Below are 21,655 nucleotides of genomic sequence, written 5' to 3'. Positions count from 1 at the left end.
TACTTGTCTTGTAAGCCCGAGAGCCTGAGTTCGATCCCCGGATCCCATGTGAAGGTGGAAGAGAAGAAGCAACTCCACAAAGCTGTCCTCTAACTTCCACACGTGTGCCATGGCATGCATGTACACCCCCCCCCCCCCACACACACACAGAGAGAGAGAGAGAGAGAGAGAGAGAGAGAGAGAGAGAGAGAGAGAGAGAGAGAATTTTAAATTAAATGGTTTAAATGCATCTTATGATGTATAAGTTACACTTCAATACCGTTGTTTATTTTGTGTGTATACATGTTGATGTGTGTGCATGTTTGGACATACAAATGTGTAGAGTGCACATAGGCATGAAGGTTGATGTGGGGTGTCCTCTTATGGCTCGCCATATTATTTTTTAAAGACAAGTCCTCTCACTGAACCTAGGGGTCACCAATTTGCTGGAGTGGCTCCAGGGATCCTCCTGGCTCTAACCCCCAGCTCTGGGACAGCAAGTGTGAGCTGCTGAGCATACCTTTTTATGTGACTTCTGGGGATCTGAACTCAGGTCCTCATGTTTGAACAACAAATATTTTACCGACTGAAACATCTCCTAATACCCTAAAGCTATTTAAAAAGTGGAAGGGAATGGGGGAGGAGGCAGGAGGAGGACGAGGAGGAAGAGGAAGAGACAATATATCCTAGAACTCTGGGACAACCAAAAATTGACTGTTGGAAAGTTGCCAGATCTGAAATTAAAGGAGTCAAAGATTAACTGTTCCATTTCCTGAATTTTCCCCAGCGTGATAAAAATATGATGTTCTATCTCAAGTCAAACAGTCGGAGGCTCTGACTTACAAGTCATTATCCCTGCTGCAAAGGGAGGAAGTGGACTCAGAGCTCCCGACAACTTGCAAGGCCACAGTCAACAAAACAGGATGATGGAAACCCAGTACCCTGGCCCCAAAGCCCATGGCAGCTCACCTGCCCACACTGCATGCCCTCTCGGTGAAGGAGAAGGCCCTCTGTTAGACCTTGGTCACTTTCCTTCTCCTGGGAACAACACTTACACCTGCAAAAGAGCTCATTTGAAGTGTAGCCCCATTTTAGATTTCTCCTCATCCATTTTATAAAATAACCTGTCAATGTTTCTACCAGCTTTTTGTATTCTGTACTCAGAAAGGTTTCGGAAAAGGTGAGGCCAGAAAATTCCTTACAATATTGAACACAAAGAGAATTTGGTCCTCAAGGGACTAGAAAGGCTTTCTTTCCACTGATGTTCATGAAGATGCAACTTTATTTCTTCATTTATTATTTATTTTTCTGAGCTAGGGTCTTGCTTTGTTGCCTAAGCTGGGCTGGAACTCCTAGGCTCAAGTGATCTTCCTGCCTCAACCTCCCATGTCATTGAGATTACAGATACACACTACAGTGCTTGGTTAAGATGTATATGATGTTTTAAATGGCTTTGTGCGCGGGCGCGCGCGCGCGCGCACACACACACACACACACACACACACACACACACACACACACACACCCTCACTGAACACTCCCAGTCTGCAGCTGCTCTAGTTGGGTCCTTGGAAGCTCTAAGGCAGTGGTTCTCAACCTTCCTATGCTGCAGCCCTTTAATACCGTTTCTCGTGTTGTGGAACCATAAAATGATTTCCGTTGCTACTTCATAACTGTAATTTTGCTACTGTCTTATAAATCATAATGTAAATATCTGATATGCATGATATCTAATATGCAACCCCTGTGAAAGGGTCATTCAACCCTCTCAAGGGGTCACAGCCCACAGGTTGAGGACCAGCGCTCTAAGGTGACGTCTCCAGTGGTCTCAGCTTAAGAACCTATGAGAGACGGTCACTTTCAGGCTTCTTGACGTGTTAAAACACCACAAGACCTGCTACTTAGGACAATACATTTGCTTTCCTCTCTCCATCCACCAGTGCTGGCACATGTCTATCTTGGCTTTAAAGAAAGAGTTAAGACAGTCATTTTTCAATCCATTTACACATGTGAAATAGCTCATTTGGCACGTAGTCCCATATTAGATCACTTGGTGAATTGCATAGATCACTTCTCACCCATTTTAGAAAATGCTGATTTTCTGGAATTTATTTTGGTGGGGACAAGGTCTCAGAGTATAGATCAGACTGGTCTGGAACTTGCTATGTGGTTCAGGCTGACTTCAAGCTGCCAGCTTTTCTGCCTCAGCCTTTTGAGTGGTGGGATTCCAGATGTGTGCCACCGTACGGCAGTGGTTAATAATGTATGCATCTTCAGCCCTATCCTGTTGTACCTACTATTTCCTTTTTGCTATTTTTCTTATTAATTAAATAGACCTCTGGGTGATCCCTTTCCTACCATCCCAGCCTGGCCAAGCCAGCTGTAGCACCCTGCCATTTTTTGAACTTGTCTTCTAGGCCATCCCAGGCATCTCCTCCAGGCCTTTCTCCAGCTGTTTTGCCCTTTGCTCTCTCCATTCATAAAATGTGCAAATCCATCCCTCCTTCCCTCCCTCTGTCCGTCTCTCCTTTTCTCCTAGGACATGTTTATACTCTCTTTCAACCAGTTGAAATAAAACTTAAAAATTTAGAAAAGAAAAGAAAAGAAGAAAGAAACCAAGTCAGTACCTAGCTAACCGAACATGCCCTGAAGCCAAATCTGGGCTTTTAGTGTTGGATTTCTGCTGTCTCTCCAGCTTTGAAAGACAGCCATGATAGTTTTCCTGTTCAAAGAAACATGACACTGGACTAAATCCAGAATGACTGTGGTGATGAAACAGTGGTTATGGAAGTGGGCGTCAGAGTGCTTACAGGGTTACCGTGTTCTCACCAACACAGAAGTAAACAGAAACCTCCACATATTTGGCAATATGGAACTTATTAACAGTCTAGGATGTTTACAATCTTGTTCACATTTGGAAATGTGAACGGGAATCTTTGAGCTACTTTTTTTATGCTCAGAAATGACTGAATGCCGTGATTTAAGAATCATGAAGTAGTTTCAGGGGAGTAGCATCTCCCAGTGATGAGGGAGGATTGTTTTCACCTCTGATGCAGTGGGCAACCTGCTATCCTGGGCACCGCACACACACTAGCCTTCACCGGTACATGAGCACCAAGCATGGAGGGTACCTCCTTCGAGAGTACACTTTCTAGTTACTTTGTGGTCCGTGCAGCCTCAGAGTAGCCCATGCAACACAATGCCTTAGGATGAGCCACCCCACAGCTCTCCTCCAGCCAAGGCTTAGCTAAGGCTGGCTACAAGCCGTCTTTTTAGACAATGGCTGAAAGTCACCCTGCTTTTTATCCTTTTTGTGGCTCTGTATTTTTCCCCCAATAGGTTTTCACTGAGGAATTTAATTACAATTTGGTTAACAAATGCATTTCCTCTATGAAAGGCACTTTGAAAAGTCCTGTGTAAGCACATGGATTTGGACACATTGCATTTATCATAGCACATTTGCTGCAGAATAAATACAATAAGAAAAATGGCCATATTTCACACAAACTATTTTACATGTATGTGAGTTGAAAAATTAATTGTATTTTAATTCTTTTTCTAAAATCGACATAGACATGGGCCAACTCTAGTAAATGGAAACAAGAAAGCTAATTTATTGTGTTTTCGCTATGTGGCAGGTCTTATAGCATTTTAATATTAAGTATAGCTAAGTGTGGACTTTGAACCTGTTGAGTCTAATGTTGAATGAAGAGTTTCAGTCATCTAGCCCTATACTCTTGTGATAGCAAGCACTCAGGGAGGGCTGGCTGCCCAGTGTGTCTTTCTGCATTTTATTCTATAAAATAGATGTGTCTTCTTTCAGAGGAGGTGACTGGTTCAGAGTAATCCAGGAACTAGGAAGTTCAGTGTAGAGGCAGTGTGTAGAACCAGGACTCACTAGACTCTGAAAGAACCTCTACCTGTAGTGAGTCTTTCTTTGTACCACCAACTCCCAAATAATGACATGGAGACTTATTGTTCATTATGAAAGCTTGGTCTTTAGCTTAGGCTTGTCTCCAACTAGCTCTTATAACTTAATTAACCCATATTTTTAATGTACATTCTACTACATGGCTCTTTACTTTTCCTCAATACAGCACATCCAACCTGCTCTGAGTCTGCTGGAGCACATAGATTCCTCCTCTCAGTTTCTCTCTCTGCCTGGAAGTCCCACCTACCCTCTCCTCCCTAGCTATTGGCCATTCAGCTTTTTACTAAACTAATCAGCAGGTGCCTTAGGCAGAGACACATTTTTACAGTGTACAGAAAGATATTCCCACAACATTTCCCCCTTTTAGTCTAAAAAAAAAAAGGAAATGTTTTTAACTCTAACATAGTAAAACTATATACAATAGAAACAATTATCAGGTAAGAATTACAATGTCCAGTCCATTTACATTTGGCAATTTTGGAGAAAATATTCTATTATCTATCCTATCTTGGTGAATCCAAAGTTTTGCTACTAATTTACTTTCTATCATAATTTGTATTACCATCGTAAAAATATCTTTTTAGACCTCAAAATATTTTCTTACCTAAACAAGTTAAGCTTTTATATCTCTCAGCCTTATACACTTTATATTTCTCTTATAAGTTTCTTTTTTTTTGGAATTTGGTAACAAAGAAAACAGTATAACTATCTAGTCTTTAACTCTGTTGGAGACCTGAGAAGGTTAAAATATTACCTGAGTAAACAGGAAGAGTGGAGTAAACAACTTCCAAAACTATAGATATGACAGAGATATCTGGCTGCCTGGACAGTCACCCAAGATTCCTCTGCAATATTGGGGCATTCATCTTTGGCCTACAGACCTAGAATATCTGACAGACATCTGTGAATCAGGAATTTTGAAAGACTGGCCTACTTTGTCTTGGCAAAGTTCAGCAGTTGCCTTTTTTAATGTCCTGCTTGTCCAATTTAAACAGCATATTGTCAGCAGTTAAGGCAAGGGCAGTTTCTTGCCCAGTGGCTAACTTTGCCACAAAGAAAGTTAACTCCATATGGAGGTTCTCTGATACCTATCATCTTCTCTGAAGTTGATTGGTGCTGCCAGGAGCAGACATGTCTCATTATCATGAAAAGCCTTATGTTATTAAAACATCTTAAATGCCATATTCTGTATATCCCTGAGGTGTTTGAAGATCACCTGTCTAACTATGTGAGGCTAAATAGAGCTTATTTCTGTCTACATCTAACCCTTACTAGAAGTTTGATTGTTATCTTAATTATCCTAAACAGTTTGTAATAATAACTTTCAAGGACTAGAAATTTACATTACACTGTTAAATGAGCTTCATCAGTACAATACCTTAAACAAGAGTAGAAACGTATATATAGTATAACAAAAATAACTAAATTCATATCAATATACAAAAATTCATACTAAAATATTTGAGTAGTGATTTTTTAGTTTAAAAGTAAATTCAATAATCTACCCTACCATTTTTATATCTCCCCTATTTTCTTTTCAGAAAGAGATCCCTAAATCTAACATCCTTTGTTTAGTTTTTTCCCTGACCATGACCAATAACTTGTAACCAACCCCCCCCCCCCAAGTGATGACAAACATTCATAACCCACCGAATGATCAAAAACCACTCACCCCACCTCTTGGGAATGTGGGTGTTGTGGTTTCTAGACTGCTTCCTGTTGTCTAGGGGTGACAGCATCTTTAGGGGACCCTGAGAAAATTGGGACAATGGTCAAGTCCTGGGAGAGCTAGCTGTATCATTTTTTGTTTAGTCTCTGTGTGATGGGAAAGTGTCGAGCTTATCTGAAGTCCTGGCTAGAGCAGTCCTCAAGGCTGGACCTTCTCAGATAGCAGCTTTGTGGTTGTTTTGGATGTAGAATTTTGAGGAAACCACAACAGAGGCATTCTGAGGGGCTGGATCACCTGGGTTACTTGTCTTTTTTGGTGTCTGAAAACTTGTCTTTCTTTCTGAAAACACACAAACTTGTAAAGGTAATGTATATCTGCATTAACACAATATGGAATATGCAGTATGCATAAATCAGTTAAAGATGATTTTCTTCATGTTTGAGCAGATAAAAGGCATCTGTCAACTTTATAAGTCAGTTAGGACTGCATAACCAAACTGTAACGTAAATCTCAATCCATGCCTTATGAAAGGATGGCATGTAATAGTAAGTCATGAGGATTCTGTAGCCAACAGGATTTATCATGTCTCATCCAGTCTCAGAGCTGTTCCCATGTTGAGGGATCAGCATATACATGATCAGCCCTGCAGTCTTTCCTTTCTCTTTTCCTCATGCCTGTAGTCAAGATCCCCAGGAGGTCTCCCCTGGACAAATCTGATTGCAGTTAACTTCGATGGAAGCCATAGCTTTTCGTTTCCTGTGGAAACAAAAGCACAACCTCTACCCCAACACAACACATTTCCACACTTCCATTTTTGAAGTCAAGACATCCCTAAAGTATCTAAGCTGGTTTAATCCAGAAGTTCCTTCCACAAGCCCATGTCTCTCAGCAGCTGCTGTCCTCTGTTCATTAGCATTCAAAAATTTCAGAATTAACAAGGCACATATAAGGTCCAAACTCCTTGTGTTATATTTCCCATCCTTATGTGGCTTATATTTTATAATATATATATATATATATATATATATATATATATATATATATTACTTTAGTCTCTCTTTAAAGACTTTATTATTTTTAAGTTATTTTTTATGATTCTCTATACACATTTTCTTTTCTTTCTTCAGCATCTAAGCACATTTTAAGCATACTCTATCTGTTCAGAGGTTCTCTCAGTCTGGACCTGACTTTTTACATGTCTGCAGTCTTCTCTGACCGTGTGAGCCAAACATTAAACTGCCAAGCAGTGGCTAGGCCCTCTGCTGTATGGCGCCACTTAGCAAATAGGCTGGTGGCTGGCTCTGCCCTCTTCAGGTCGGTGAGAGCAGAGCCTCATGCCTGCAGCCCAGCCTGGACCTGGTCTATTTGCATTGGCTCTGGTAGGCATTACTACCTAGTCTCCCACCACCCAGTATCAGGCCACCCACTGCTCATAAACCCCATTCAAGTGCTCAGTAGCAGGGCCTCTTCAAAGAGCTGCGCCTACTATGAATTTTTTTTTTCCTTTCAGCTTTCTCAGGCCCTGTGTAGATTTACATGCCATGTTGGGTGCCATTTGTAATAAGCTTTTTTTTTTTGTCGGCCTCCAGCTCACAACAACAAAGAGACTTGTTACTAATTATGAAAGCTTGGGCTTTAGCTTAGGCTTGTCCCACTTGCTCATATAACTTAAATTGACCCATTTATATTAATCTATGTTCTGTCATGTGGTGTTACCTCTCTTCCATCTTGCACCTCCTATTTCCTCTCTGTGTCTCCTGGTGTCTCCCATGTGCCTAGATTCCTCCTCCTCTTCCTTTCTCTCCCCAGAAATCCTTCCTATACGCTCATGCCTAGCTACTGGCCGCTCAGCTTTTTATTACCCCAATCACAGCAACACATCTTCACACGGTGTACAAATATCCCGCAACATTTAGCAATGAGTCATTGTTTTAGGATGCCAGGATATATGTGCTGGGATTTCCCAGAGAGCTAAAATGATGCCCTTTGCTGAGAAGTAAGCTGCCCCTGCAGGCAGGCTGCAAACTCATATAGCTGTCTCTAGGTTTTAAAGAATGTCTCAGGGGACTAGTAGTCAACTGTTCACCATTTCTTTCTTTTTTAAAAAAATTATTTGTTTGTTTATTTTGTGGGGAGGTCTGCATGTGTATAGAGGTCAGAAGATAACTTGCTGGGGTCAGTACTTTTTTTCCTCCATGTGGGTTCTGGGAATCGAACTCAGAATGTCAGGCTTGGCAGCAAGTGCCTTATCCATTGAACCATTTCACATACCCAATTTTACCATTTCTTAAAGTGCTCTCTCTCTCTCTCTCTCTCTCTCTCTCTCTCTCTCTCTCTCTCTCTCTCTCTCTTTCTATGTGTGTGTTAGGTGAGGGGGGAGAAAAGACTGACTGTGACTGGGAATGGAACCCAGGGCCTTCCACATGTGAGGCAAAGACTTTCCTACTGAGCTATAACCCCGGCCCTTTATTCTGCTTCTTACTTGGAGACAGGGTCTTACGAAGTTACTCAAGCTGGCCTGGCGTGCATTGTGTAGCCCAGGCAGGCCCCAGCCCCCTGATAGCTGGGATGACACACCTGTTCCTCCAGCTTGACTCTCGTCTTTATTTTACTTAGTTTTCACATGCAGGCAGTAGATAGCAAATTCTCCGCTGAGTGGCTAGATCTGTGGCTTTCAAAACTGTCTGAGTGTGTTTTATCAAACATGCCAAACAAATAACCAGTTCTCTCAGTACCTCTGCTGGGCAAATGTCAATCATATATGCAAATACCAGCTTCTGATGCCAGCTTAAGGAAATGGTGGGTTCATGTTCCTTTTGGAGCTAAAGGCAAGCCTTCAGAGTTGGATTGTGGGGGAGTTTTGATGTTTTGGGGGGTTAGTTTGTTTGTTATATTTTGTTCTGTATGGGGAGGTGGATAACTTTTAAATCAGATCCTCCATTTGCCCTTCTAGCATGAGCATTGAGTGGGGCATTGCCCAGTCCTTTGGGGATGTCAGGCAGGCTGAGTGGTATTGCTGATCAGAGAGCACTCTGGGTATGGACTTCCGTTGTGGGCATCCATGTTTTCATTCTCAAGGTGTTTTCTGTTCAGTGCACACATTAACCCGACAGATGGGCTGCTGTAGAACAATATTTGAAATTTTGATGCTGGAAGAGTACAGTGGTCTTGAACGTTGAAATGAGAATATCGCTTTACTAATGTAGCATGTCCGTGTTGAAATCTAGACAAATTGATGATACCAAGATACAGGTAAGATTTAGCCCTTGAAAACAGCCTGAGTTTCCCTTGTCACTTAGCTGCACAGTGTGTGCAAGAGAGAATGGAAGATAACTTCAGTTCCATGAACAGTTATCAGCTCGACACATAGATAACACCAAAGAAGAGTAAGGGCTGAATACCATATTGTTCTCAGTGTGGTGTCCTTTCTAATCCCAATCAAGTCAAAATGTTTCCTTCACAACATTGCTACCTTCCACGTAACAGATGCTTGGCTACATCTGCAGTAAGGCAGTGTGTGTGTGCCTCGAATTCTGTGCCAATAAAAGGAACTCACCCAGGATTCTGCTATGACAGTGATAATGTAGGAAGCTACATTTCACCTCACTTAAGCCTTCTGTGTTCTTTTCCCAGGGTTCAGCGGATTCCTATACAAGCAGGCCATCGGATTCCGATGTCTCTTTGGAAGAGGACCGCGAAGCGATTCGGCAAGAGAGAGAACAGCAAGCAGCTATCCAGCTCGAGAGAGCAAAGGTGACTTTTCCCCTCTTCTTTTGTTGAAAAACGGCATATTGCTCAGCATCCTGCTTCACATCTGTCTTAGGGTTTCTGAGAAATACTGACCAAAATCAAGGTGGGGAGGAAAGGGTTTATCGGCTTACAACTCTCTAGTGATACTCCATCACTGAGGGAAATCAGCAGGAACTCAGGCAGGGCAGGAACCTGCGGGCAGGAACTGAAGTGGAAGCTGGGGAGGAATGCTGCTTACTGGCTTGCTCTCTGTGTCTTACTTAGCCTATTTTCTGATACCATCAGGACCACCTGCCTAGGGGTGAGACTGCTCACAGTGGGCTGAGCCCTTCCACACCAATCATTAACCAGGAAAATGCTCCACAGGCTTGCCTGCGGGCTAATTTGGTGGGATCATTTTCGCAAATGGCATTCCCTCTTTTCAAATGACTCTAGCTTATGCCAAGTTGACATAAAACTAGCCAGCATGGTGTCTCTCTGGAGTATTTGTTTTCCAGCTATCCTGATAAGGCTTCGGATTGCAAGATTTATGTTGCATGTTTCCCTCACAGAGGTTAGTGGTATCTGCAGGGGCCCATTTCCTGTGAACCTTTGCCTTTTTCTGTTTGATTTAGTAATAATTCTCAGTCATTTCCCAACCTAGCAGTGTGGCAATATCCAACTCACCTCACCTAGTATTGGCAGAGAGCCTTCTGAGCTGTTAGCCTGAGTCCTCTGTCCTTGATCCCTCCTCGTCACTACACCAAACAGGCACCAATGCGCTGTGGACCATTTCACTGCTTCCTCTGTTCTTTGGATTCTAGATTTCAGATTCCCACCTCAAGTTCAGTATGAAGTTCAGAACATTATTTTGTTTGCTTGCTTGCTTGAGAAGGGGTCCACTACATTGCCCGCTCTGATCTTGAACTTTGAACAACTCAACTAAGAGCCACAAAGATGAGACAGAAGCCATTGCCCGTCACGATGGGCTTCAGCTCCTCCCCTTCCAGCAGACACTTAGAATGCAGCAAGAAACCAATTGCATGCTGGGGGTTTAAGACGGGACAAATTGCTAGAGCTTACCCAGCCTACCTATGTCTTTCTAACTTATTTTTCAAAGCACAGACCCTGTTTTCAAATTAATTTTTATGCACAATAACAACTTATAAGACAGCGTTCGTGGTGAGCCTGTCTTCTTGTTTCCATGGCCAGCTCCTGTGGGCAGGTACCTTCCTGAATTTTAGACTCAAACCCAAACAAAGTTAATTTCCTTCTTTTTTTATTTTATGATGAAATCTTTTAGAGATTGAAGCAAGAGAAGAATGATACAGATGAATGAGGCATCAGCGTCCACACACTCTGTCTGTGCATCTGCCTAGTGCCTGGGAGGGAACAAAGGAGGTTCTAATCTGGGTCCTACCTCAACTGTTGACATTCCCAATGCAAATACACAAACCGATAGCAGAGCTGCCCAGAAGCATCTCACAGGTTGCTAGTTCTTCTTTTGAACAAGTCCATCTATTACATTACTGTGTGATCACCTAAATGGTGGTGGGAGGACCATAGCCTAGGTTTGTGGGTAGCTCGGCCCCCACAGGCTGCACCTGCTCAGGAGCACGTTGCCAGCAGGAGTTTATATACAAGTTTTAAAACCAACTGTTAGAAGCTAGAAAGATAACAGGTGAAGAGCCTGCCTGTTAGGTTTAACCCACACTGGCCCCCTTTTCCCTGGCAAGACAAGACATTCAGCTACCAAAGATTCCAGGTTTTCAGACCTGAGGCTCTTTCAAAAATCCTTCTTTTCCACCCCTCCTCAAGTTTTTAAAACCCAGTGTACGTTTCCTAGCATACGTTTTTCTTGTATGTGTGGACCTGTTCTTGTGTGTGTGTGTGTGTGTGCCCACGAGTGTGCATATGCATGTTTATGTGCATGTGTGTGGAGGTCAGAGGTTAATGTGTTTTCCTAACGGCTCTCCAACTAATATTAGAGACAGGTGTCTGACTGAACATGGAGTCCACCATTTGGCTAGACAGGCTGGCTAGCCCCAGGACTCCTCTCGTCTCCGCCTTTCTAGCACTGAGATTAAAGAGGTACACCCTGGCACCCAGGTTTGTCACCCTGGTTCCTGTGCAGCAAGTGCTTCGTCACCTGAGCTGTCCTCCCAGTGCTCCCGCACCCCAGTACATATGTCCTGTATCTCACAGTTGGGAGAGTGTCTGTTACCATTGAAAGTAAATAAATAGTTTGTAAGAGTGGGAACAAGGCAGATGGCCCCCACCTCTATCCATCCCTCCCCAGCCGTTCAGGGGCTAATTCTTTATTGGGGATTTGGAAAGTACCACAGAAAAAGGGAAATGGCCAGGCTGAGAGGAATGAGTCATTCCCAGAGTCATCTCTGCGGATTTCTGGATGTGGCCTGTGACTATAAAACCCAGCGGAGATCCCTCTTTGGAAAGTGATTTCCTCACTGCCTGGAACCATCATTCATCCTATGGCGTGTGTCAATATGACAAATGCTTCTCTCTCCCTCTTCTCTCCCTCCCTCCTCATTCTGCGCTTCTGTCTCTAGTCCAAACCTGTAGCATTTGCCGTGAAAACGAATGTGAGCTACTGTGGTGCCCTGGATGAGGATGTGCCCGTTCCCAGCACAGCCATCTCCTTTGACGCCAAGGACTTTCTTCACATTAAAGAGGTAAATGCAGGACAGACTGCACCCCTTCGTCTGCCAAAAAGCTGCATCTGGGAATCAGCCTGAGCCAAACGCACAGGAGAGGAGACCCAAGGAGCTGCTAGTGTGGAGCCTCAGTCCATGCTCTGGGCCTCCACATCCTTTCATCTCACTGAGATTTAGAAGCTGAGGTCATCGCCTGCATTATTGCCACATGCTTTCAGCACAGGAGCACACTCAACATTTGAAATGACACAATGGATTTTGGATTTTGCACTCTCCCCCCTCCCGGGTGTGTGTGTGTGTGTGTGTGTGTGTGTGTGTGTGTGTGTGTGTGTGTGTGTGTGTGTGTGTGTTGGGAACCAAACCCAGGATCTAATGTTTGCTACACTGTCAGCCCATCTGTGGGACTACAGACCCATGGTTCTATGGATATAACTTAGGGAAGCATGAGTTTTGTAGCATAGCGGTATCCAGGAGGGACTTTTTACAGAAGGGATATTATCGTGATAGACGCTGTGAACTGTGGTCCTGAAATTGTTGAGCTAAGAAAGGGACAGAGAACTCTAGGAAACAGAGAGCTTGAGGGGTTGAGCAGTGTAAGGAGGACTTGGGGCCTCACATATAGAAAGGTATAACACTAAAAGAACAACACCCAAAGCTTAAGTTTGTGTTCAGCCTGGGTGCAGTGAAGTTGTATTCTGTATCAGGCATTGTACCCAGCACTGCAGGATGAGACATAGGCACAGTGATGCCATGGGCAAGAAACTGCGAGTCTAGGGGCAGGGTGAATAATATTAATGATTCTGTGTGGAATGATAAATTCTACTATTTTAAAAAAAATGGACCTGTGTCCTGGAAGTTCCCAGAGAGAGGAGACATCAGTATGGAGGAAGAGTCAGAACTGGGCACAGAGTGGCATCAGGAAGGGACAGCCAGGAGCACGGCAGCGTGACCAGAGGGCGGTAGCAGAAGAGGCCTGTAGCTTTTCTGTCGGCTGTGCTGGGGACTGAATTCAGGCTTTATGCACACCAGGCAAACTCTATAGCCACGCTGTTATCTCCAGCCCCAAAGGGCCAGATTTTAAAAGGCGCATCTTGAGCCAGGTCAAGAAGACTGGTCTCGCTTGTGGGATGGAGAGGAATTTGGAGTGAAGCTGAGATGTGAGCAGCCTGGTGTTGGGAATGGGAGCTATGATGGGCAAAGGAGAATTGGGGGTCTCATTCCACTGTTTGTAGTAGAGAAAGTGATGGGGAGAGAAATAAAGGCTGGTGTGGGAGCCCGTTCTCGGGTTCCTCGTGGCTTTACCCAGCAGGTCCGCATAGAGGATGATTAGGACCACGGACCTGAGTGCAGGTGTCTGAGATGGTCTGCACTTGGCTGTGCTGGGGGAGGAGGTCTTTTGCTCCACCCCTTGGCGTCTCTATAAAAACCCTGGGGCAGAGACAGTTGGGGCCCGTTGGAATAGGTTCCAGGCTCTCTCGAGGCTATCCTTTATTTTCTATCTGTTTATCTCCGCAAGATTCTCCGCAATAAATCCTTCTATCTAATATTTCCTGCTGCTCGCACTCAAGAAAACTCTGGGGAACTATGGGGGTGGTTGGGTAAACACCCCACAGGCTGGTGGTCAGCTTTTCAAAGTTTCTTGGAATCACAGGAAGTAGCATCAGCCTCTAGATTCAGCTTTTGAAATAGAGAAGGCAGAAAAGGGGCCAGATGTTGCAGCGGTGGACATGGCCATGAATTTATGTCTGGGCACATTGTGTCTGGGGGACTGTGACCCCTTCAACATCTGAGTGGTTGAATCTGTGTCATTATTTCCACCAAAAGCAACTAAGCCATATTCATGAGTTGCCAGCACTCATTATTTTCAAGGAGAAGTGACCTTTAAGAGTGAGGGACATTCTCAGGTGCATATGACAGTGACAGTCCAACCTTGTGGTATTTTATTGCTTCATATTAATATTCTAGTTTTTATTAATATGTATTTTAATTGGACATACTTATGTGATCATTTGATGCATATAATAGGTCACAACGAAACCAGAATAGTTAACGCTTCTAGCTCTTTAAACTTAAAAAGCAAAAGTTTTCTGAGGTGGACCGTGGCATCTTGAAACATGTATGCAGTCTGCCCTGGCCAAATCAGGGGAGCTAATGCTTGCATCTCCATGTAGTTACTCTGTGTGTGGCACCTTCGAGCCGCTCTGGCAGTGGTTTGATGTGTCTTGCTCGTAGCTTTTGGGTCTGTGAGCTGTTGATCAAGGGATTTCCTGCAGTCTAGCAGCTCCTTTTTCCTTTGTAACGTAGTTTCTGATCTGGTAATCACATGTGGATCAGAGCCACTTGTTTTCAAATCTTGCAGATCAAATAAAAAACCATCTTAGAAAGAGAACACGCTCCTCACTTTAGGGAAATCAAAACGGGGAAACCTGGAACAGTGCTAAGGGGGCCTTTCCAGAAAGCTGACTCAACCCCTGGGCCATCGGCACCGGGACAGGCACACTTCTGTGACAGACTGAGTCCTTCCTCGAATGCACCAGCGCCCATTCTGTTTTCTCAACAATGTAAAGGCTTAAAGGTCAAGAAAAGCCGCAATGGTGCCTGTTCCAAAGCCATACAGAGAGTCCTGCCGCTCATGGCTTTGCACAGCACCTCGCTCCCCAGTGGCCACAGACCTTTCACTTACACTGAGTCAGAGGCTCAGTGTTCTTTAGCTGTTTCCTAGAACTGCAGTAAACCATTTTAGGAAGTCACATTAGCCATCTTAGGCAGCCCTAGAAGGTCACTCGGGTATCGCTTAACAAATGAGTGTCTCGGTGGGCTTACTTAATTGCAGGAAATAACTGAAGGCCTAGGAAACCCTGACTCATGCCTGTGTTGTCCCTGCCACAGTAAAATGTCAACTCCAAACCTACACGCCAGAGTCCAAAAGGGTCTGCTTGCCTTTTCTTAATTACAAAACAGACGGACCTGTTAGTTCAGGTGTGTTATGCTGAACTGAAAACAGGAAACTTACGAGCCAGATTGCTCAAGGGTCCCTATCACGTCAACTCGAGCTCCTCACCACACAGCCTCTCCATTGGCACAAGGCGTGGCTTCTGCAGGAGCTCTGTGCAGAAAGGGCTGAAGCCTGCCCTGTCGCTTGCATTTCAACATGAGATTGTTACTTAGAATTATTCAAGTTACTCAGAATTTCATGCTGTGATGACTCAATAAACCTTTCATTCTTCCTTGTCACAATGTCAGTATTAGAGAGATGTAAATTCCACTTTCCTCTGAGCTCAGCAACTCATCCTAGAGTTGGTATGTGTTCACACACACACACACACACACACACACACACACACACACACACACACACAGAGGAAAAGAGTTCCTTATCAACACTGATAAAGACCACGAAGGCACCTTTGTACTCCTTCCTGGGAGGTTTAAACAATATGATTTCTATCTATTTTCTAGAAATTACCAGTAGAAGCATTGCCTTGAGGCTTAGACTAAACCTCCGTCTGCCCTGGGGCTCAGTAAAACAGTAATTGCCAGTGTGATTTTGCTGGTACCCCCGAGTAAGACCATGCTGACAGACTGTTAGCCCGCTTACACTGAAGCGCGGCTATGCTCTTGAGTCTTTGTGACTATTCTCACAGTAGGACAGCAGATTCCATGAGTTACAGTAGAGACCTTATTTACCATTTGGGCCATTGCAAACAAAACCCCTTTCGTCTGCTGAGCTGAAAACATCTCCTACAAAATACAAAAGCGTGATGTTGGTGGTCTCTATGCACTGTATGTACAGTGGGGTATAATATATCAGACAAATGGCGTTTTCCCCCCCCCCTGCCTGCCTGGAGTTAACTACTGAAATGTGAAGATAACTGAATTACTATTGATAGCAGCTTTCCTCTCTGCATTCCAGAAATACAACAATGATTGGTGGATAGGAAGGCTGGTGAAAGAAGGCTGTGAGATTGGCTTCATCCCAAGCCCGCTGCGGCTGGAGAACATACGGATTCAACAGGAGCAGAAGAGAGGCCGTTTTCATGGCGGGTAACACTCCATCTTCTCCAGGAGCTAGCCTTTTCTTTCTCCCTCCCTTCCTTCCTCCCTCCTCCCTTCCCTCCCTCCCTCCCTCCCTCCCCCCTCCCTCCCTCCATTCTAGCTTCTTTTTGTGGGAAAATTGGGTACTATTTTCAAGTTTCTTATTTAAAACTGGCTGAAGCCGTTCATTCTTTTAACTCAATCTCTGCTTTCAGTTCGATTCTCTTGTATCTCACAAACACGTTCTTTAAGACTCTCTTTGCCGGCACCCTAATGGAAACCTGCTTTAAAGCAAAGGGACACTTAACTGTGTGCAGGCTCTTCTTGAGGAGGACACAGAGGTTTGGGGTTTAACTATTTCCACTGTGTTCTGAACCCAAGCAACTCAGAAATGCACATGAATTCCACAATGGACTCTGCTTCCCGTGGGTACAGTAAACCCATCTTACTTGTTTTCTTCTGTGAGAGTTCCAGGGGGCCTCATTTCTCAGGACAGCTCAGGTAACAACTGCCATGACCAAGAGCTGTAGTTCTGCTCGGTTCCCTGTCAACAACTCCCTGCAGTGGGCAGAGTGTGATGGTGTGGACAGTCCTAGGGGTAGTTTTCTCTACTTGGCTTCTTGTGCCATCCCCTTCTGCTGACACTGTGCTGAAGTCACCAGGGAGTGTTCCAACAGCACACAGACTTCAGAGGGCTGGTGGCAGGTCCCAGGAGGGTGAGCACAGCCTGACAGAAGTCCTGGCCGAACTGGGTCTCAGAGATGCTGCTGCCCCTGCTCTCCCTGAAGCACTGGTTTCGTGTGCGTTAGAATTGTTCAGATGCCTTCAAATGGAGCAAGTTCTGCTGCTGTTATCATTGCTTTGAGACGATCTTGCTGTGTGGTTGAGGCTTGTCTTCGGTGAGGCAATTCTTCTGCACCAGCCCCATGCCCTAGCGCAGGATCACAGCTGTGCATCACCATGTCTGGCTGAAGCAGTTCTTTCCTTTGATTCAATCTTTCTCTTCAGTTATTTTTCTTATTTAAAAAAAAAAAACCTGCTGTGTTATTTAAGTCTCCCTTTGCTTTTATCCTAATGAAAACCTTTCCAGAAGTAATGGAATAGAGGTACAGTTAACCACCTGGCTGTTTCCAGTGTGGCTTTGAACTCACAGAGATCCAGAGGATCTCTGCCTCTGGAATGCTAGGATTAAAGGTGTGTGTGCCACCATTTCTGGCCTCTATATCTAGTGGCTGTTCTGTTTTCTGACCCCAGATAAGTTTATTAGGGTACACAATATTTTCGGGAACACAATATCACCACACTGTATGATTAATTTTCTGTTAAGATGCTTTATTATTAATCCTCTGGTTCCCTTTGCTCTAGACATTTTGTCCTCCATGCCTCTTAGCACACCGGGAACACTTGGCCCTTCCCTGGGCCTTTGCGTTTGCTTCCTCCTCCTGGGACTCCTCTTCCTCCTTTGCTGTTAGTAGATGCCTCCATCTCTTTCAGGTTCTTGTTGCACAGTTCCAGTGGCTCCCTCCTTCCCCACCGTATTTTAAGTTGTACCCACTCCAGACTCACCCCCTCCCTGCATTTTCCATCTCTTTCCAACTTGTTTCTATTACACTTGCTACTCTCAGGAATATTGGGTATTTACCTATTTCTCTTGTTTAGCCTTGATGATCTCCTACTAGAATGTGGCTCACTAACAATCTCCCACCATTGTTGCTGTTATTAATACATGCATATACATATGTTTATATGTATATATATACATATATATATATATATATGTATATATATAAAGTTTACTTCAAGGCAAGAGAAACAATAAAACCAAGGCCTCATTCACAGAGGCTCATGTGTCATGCTTCTCTCTGTAGTGTATATATAACTCCTGTGTCCATAGATGGGGGAAACAAACACTCGAAGATGTATCGCAGTGTGTTCCACAGCAGCGACAGAGCTGTTCACTGCTGGGCTATAAACATATGTGAATTACTGCTGGCAGCCCTTACTGTCGGCAGCAGGAATGGTTCATAGAACACCCCCAACCCCATGTACTTTTGAAGAAGCAGTTCTCCGGGTCCTCTTGCTTGTTCTGAGCTTTCTGGCCTCTGGTACTTTAGTCCTTGGTCTCAAGTAAACACATGACTCCAAAGAGCATCCTTGCCAGGGGTCCTTCTGCTCAATTTTTGTATGAATAACAGGTAAAGAGAATTTGCAAAGTATTTCCAGTCTCAATTAGATCTGCACTTTCTCTGAGAAATGAGGTCGGAGAAAGCATTTGAGCACATTCCTGATGCTCTTCTAACAGGCTTTGGTATGTTTTGAATTATTTAGCAGAAGGCCAAAGAACACCTTGGATTCTCAGTTTCTGTTTTCAAAGGATCTGGGACGAGAGTCTTAAGTTCGTTTCCATGTTTTAGGAAATCGAGTGGGAACTCTTCCTCCAGTCTGGGAGAAATGGTGTCAGGAACATTTCGAGCGACTCCCACCACAACAGGTGAGCAGTCTCACTACTAAACATCGGAGCACATAAACAGACGTTTTTACTGGTTTGGAAATAAAGACTTGATTTAAGATTTAAAGCTTCTTTTATTTAAGGTTTCCTTGCTCATTTGAATCCTGTTTGACTTGAAAGGTACTAACGATACAAAAATTCAACTCATTAGTATAATTTTGAAAAATTTCATTCACTCCCTATAGCCAGTAACTCTCCATGTATAAACCAATCCCAAGTTCATTATGCTACCCCCCCAACTCAAGATACTTCAAGATTGTGAGACCAATAGAGATAAAAGCTCATGGACTCTCACAGCAATGTTCAGTATGTACATAAAACTTTAGCACATGTTGGGACCAGGTTATACATATGGGGGGTATAGCACCCCCGCAGCAAGATTACTGTGTCTTTATATTTGACATCAGATAGTTCCAGCTGAGCCCTAGAATTAACTCAATGAAGAGAGAGGGTATCTCAATAAAGACTCTGTGTGTCTTTGGATATAGTAAAGATATTAACTTAGAAAGTTCTCTTCCATCACATTCTCTAACTCTAATTCCATTCTGGCCAGGAACTGAGGCTGTACTAGAGCATCCAGTGTCACCAGTTCAGATGGCAGGCCAAGGCTCTGCAACTCATGTCAATGCTGGGTCGATTCTGGGACAGTTCTGAGGGCTGGGTCCTTGTTTGTGAAGATTCATTCTGACCTCCAGGGCTGGGAACCAACCTGTTCCTCTAGGTGACCCCATGTAAACAGGACCTGTTGCTTGGATGGCGGCAAAGCCATCTTCATTGGTTGTGGAGTAGGTTCTGCCTTCTGTGTGTTTGCTGGACACCGGGGCACTGCCAAGCTTATCACTCTTACCAGCTGGAGGAGACATGGGAAACTTGCTGTCCGAATGTTAAGAGGAACATAGTAGAAACAGAGGTATCAGCATTCAGGAGAAATACCCAAAGATCTGCAATATTGCCTCATGGTTCACCAAACTCACAAAGACAAAACAGTAGCGACAACAACAGTAATAGTAATGTCTGAGGTGATAGTAATTTTGCTCACACTGTATTGTTTCTTTTTATTACATTTCCCTTAGCCAGCTTGCCCTCAGCTTCATATGTACCACATCCAGTGTGGGCACACCCATGGTTAATGGTTAGCTAAGAACCTCCAGTGTTGTTTGAGTGCCTGTCCCAGCCTCTCACAGGAAATCATGATATAAAGTCATTGGTGCAGAGAGGAAGTTGTCCGTATTTCATGTTGTCATGGTAGCACGTCCAGAGCGAAGTGGCGGGGCAGTGATCTGCAGAGTGGGGGCCAGGCAAGCACGGAGGACAGTGGCAGAGCCCCTCCTCCCGTCTTTTAAACTCATGTGCTATCATTTGCAGAGATTACATATTTTGATGTGACTCTCATTGTTGTCTTTTAGCAAAACAGAAGCAGAAAGTGGTAAGTTGTGTTTCCTTTTTAAACTCCTGCTAAGGTTTCTATCCGTACATGCCTGCGATGCTCCATTTCCGTGACCCACATACCTAAAAAGAGAGGGATGGGCCTCCTCGGTCGGGACCCTTAGTCGTCTCTTACTGTGCAGCCTGAGAACTCTGGCTGTTGTGGCTGTCAAGGAGCTGGGCCCAGTCTCACCTTCTCACTCGTGTTGACTCATCTCTTTCAGACGGAGCACATTCCTCCTTACGATGTTGTACCATCAATGCGTCCTGTGGTGTTAGTGGGACCATCACTGAAAGGTTATGAGGTACAAATGTCATCTGTTATTCTCCTTTTCTTGACCAAGAATACTGGGGACCATCCTTTGGAATCTGGCCCCTCCAGGGTCTATTTACAGATAGGAAGTGGTGCAAGGCAGCTCATAGTATGTGAAGGCAGGTGATGGAAAGCAGTAAAAACTAGATTAAACTCTGGAGATCAAGTAGACCTTGCCATATAATAAAGAGGAGTCAAGACTGTACTGCATGGTATTTCAGATTTTGCCATTCTGGCTTTGTGCTTGAATGGATAAAACGCATGGGGTGTGATACCTAAATCTGAAGCTGGGCAACCTTCAGGCCAACCGTCCTTCCCCACAGGATGATGTCTGATGAAAGAGGTATACTTAGCATGCATTTGTTGAATGAGCTAGCAACTGTCCTGAGGCAGATCTAAGATGCTCATCTTTCTCTCTGAGTTGGAAATGTCAGGTGATGAGCAGGAAAATTATGTACAAAAAAAATTAAGTCCCGCCTTGGGAGAATTCCCAACATGCTCAGGCTGACAGGGCAGCTGAGCCCAGAGCTGATGTTGGGATTACCCACTGCTCATCAGTAGAGGCAAGCATAACCCCGCCATGTGAAGATGATGATCCCCTTGAGGCAAATCTGTATCCTAAGGGGAGGAGGAGGAGGGTTTGCCTGGAGTCCTGGTGAAAACCAGGGGTTCATTCCTCCCTGGAGAAGAGCCAAGGGAGACATTAGTAACTGTTGGATTAACATGAAACCTGCCCTCCAAGATGCCTGGATGTGATGGGGTCTCTCCTCGGTCACTGTGCCCTTCCCCCTCTCTCACCGTTGACTTCTCTCTCTCTGTCTCTCTCCCTTTCTCTCTCTCCGTGTGTTTGCCTCACTCTTTTTTTCTCACCTCTGCAAAGGTAACAGACATGATGCAGAAAGCCCTCTTTGATTTCCTGAAGCACAGGTTTGATGGGAGGTGAGACATCTAGATGTTTTTGTATTTTGATTTTCCTTTAACTGAACAAGTGTGATAAATTGATTTGTGGGTCTGTTTCCAATGATTACAGAAGTCCAGTGATTAAATTGAACTCAGTGTTTCAGGAAAGTGTTCACTGAAACAGCTATGAAAATATGAAGTATTGCATGAGGCCCCCAAGGACAAAACAAAAGGGAAATTAATCCATTTGTTGGGTGTAATGTGTACTTGTCTTTATTTTCTCACAAGCGAGTTCATACCAAACTGGTTTTCATGAAGAAATTAGGTTAAATGTATATTTCTGATAAATACAATGGCTCACTGGTCATGCTGGGTAGTGTCTGGGAATTGTGCATGTGTGTACATACATGTATCCATGTGTGTGTGATTTGAAGGTATAAATATAAAGTGCTTCTCAAGAATGAAATGCTGGAAACAACCTCCAATAAAT

General features: G+C 44.1%; 1 protein-coding gene across 5 annotated transcripts in view; it reads left to right on the top strand.

Moving 5' to 3' along the window:
* The window catches only part of Cacnb4 (calcium voltage-gated channel auxiliary subunit beta 4), a 263,294-nt gene that overhangs the window by 207,790 nt on the left and 33,849 nt on the right, over positions 1-21,655 (top strand). For 4 of the 5 annotated variants that reach the window (XM_052725124.1, XM_052725125.1, XM_052725126.1 and 1 more), the window contains 7 exons: positions 9,213-9,332; positions 11,879-12,001; positions 15,897-16,027; positions 18,433-18,509; positions 19,934-19,953; positions 20,177-20,257; positions 21,146-21,204. In XM_052725124.1, the coding sequence (XP_052581084.1) occupies positions 9,213-9,332; positions 11,879-12,001; positions 15,897-16,027; positions 18,433-18,509; positions 19,934-19,953; positions 20,177-20,257; positions 21,146-21,204 (611 nt within the window). Of the gene's footprint in view, positions 1-9,212; positions 9,333-11,878; positions 12,002-15,896; positions 16,028-18,432; positions 18,510-19,933; positions 19,954-20,176; positions 20,258-21,145; positions 21,205-21,655 lie in introns of those variants that run through there. The other variant, XM_052725130.1, reaches the window with a different exon arrangement.

The sequence above is a fragment of the Peromyscus californicus genome, unplaced genomic scaffold (assembly GCF_007827085.1).
Source record: "Peromyscus californicus insignis strain IS unplaced genomic scaffold, ASM782708v3 Scaffold_7__1_contigs__length_154581171, whole genome shotgun sequence".
Taxonomy (NCBI): Eukaryota; Metazoa; Chordata; class Mammalia; order Rodentia; family Cricetidae; genus Peromyscus; species Peromyscus californicus.
The sequence above is the reverse complement of the archived record's forward strand: the minus strand, read 5'-3'. Positions and strand labels throughout refer to the sequence as shown.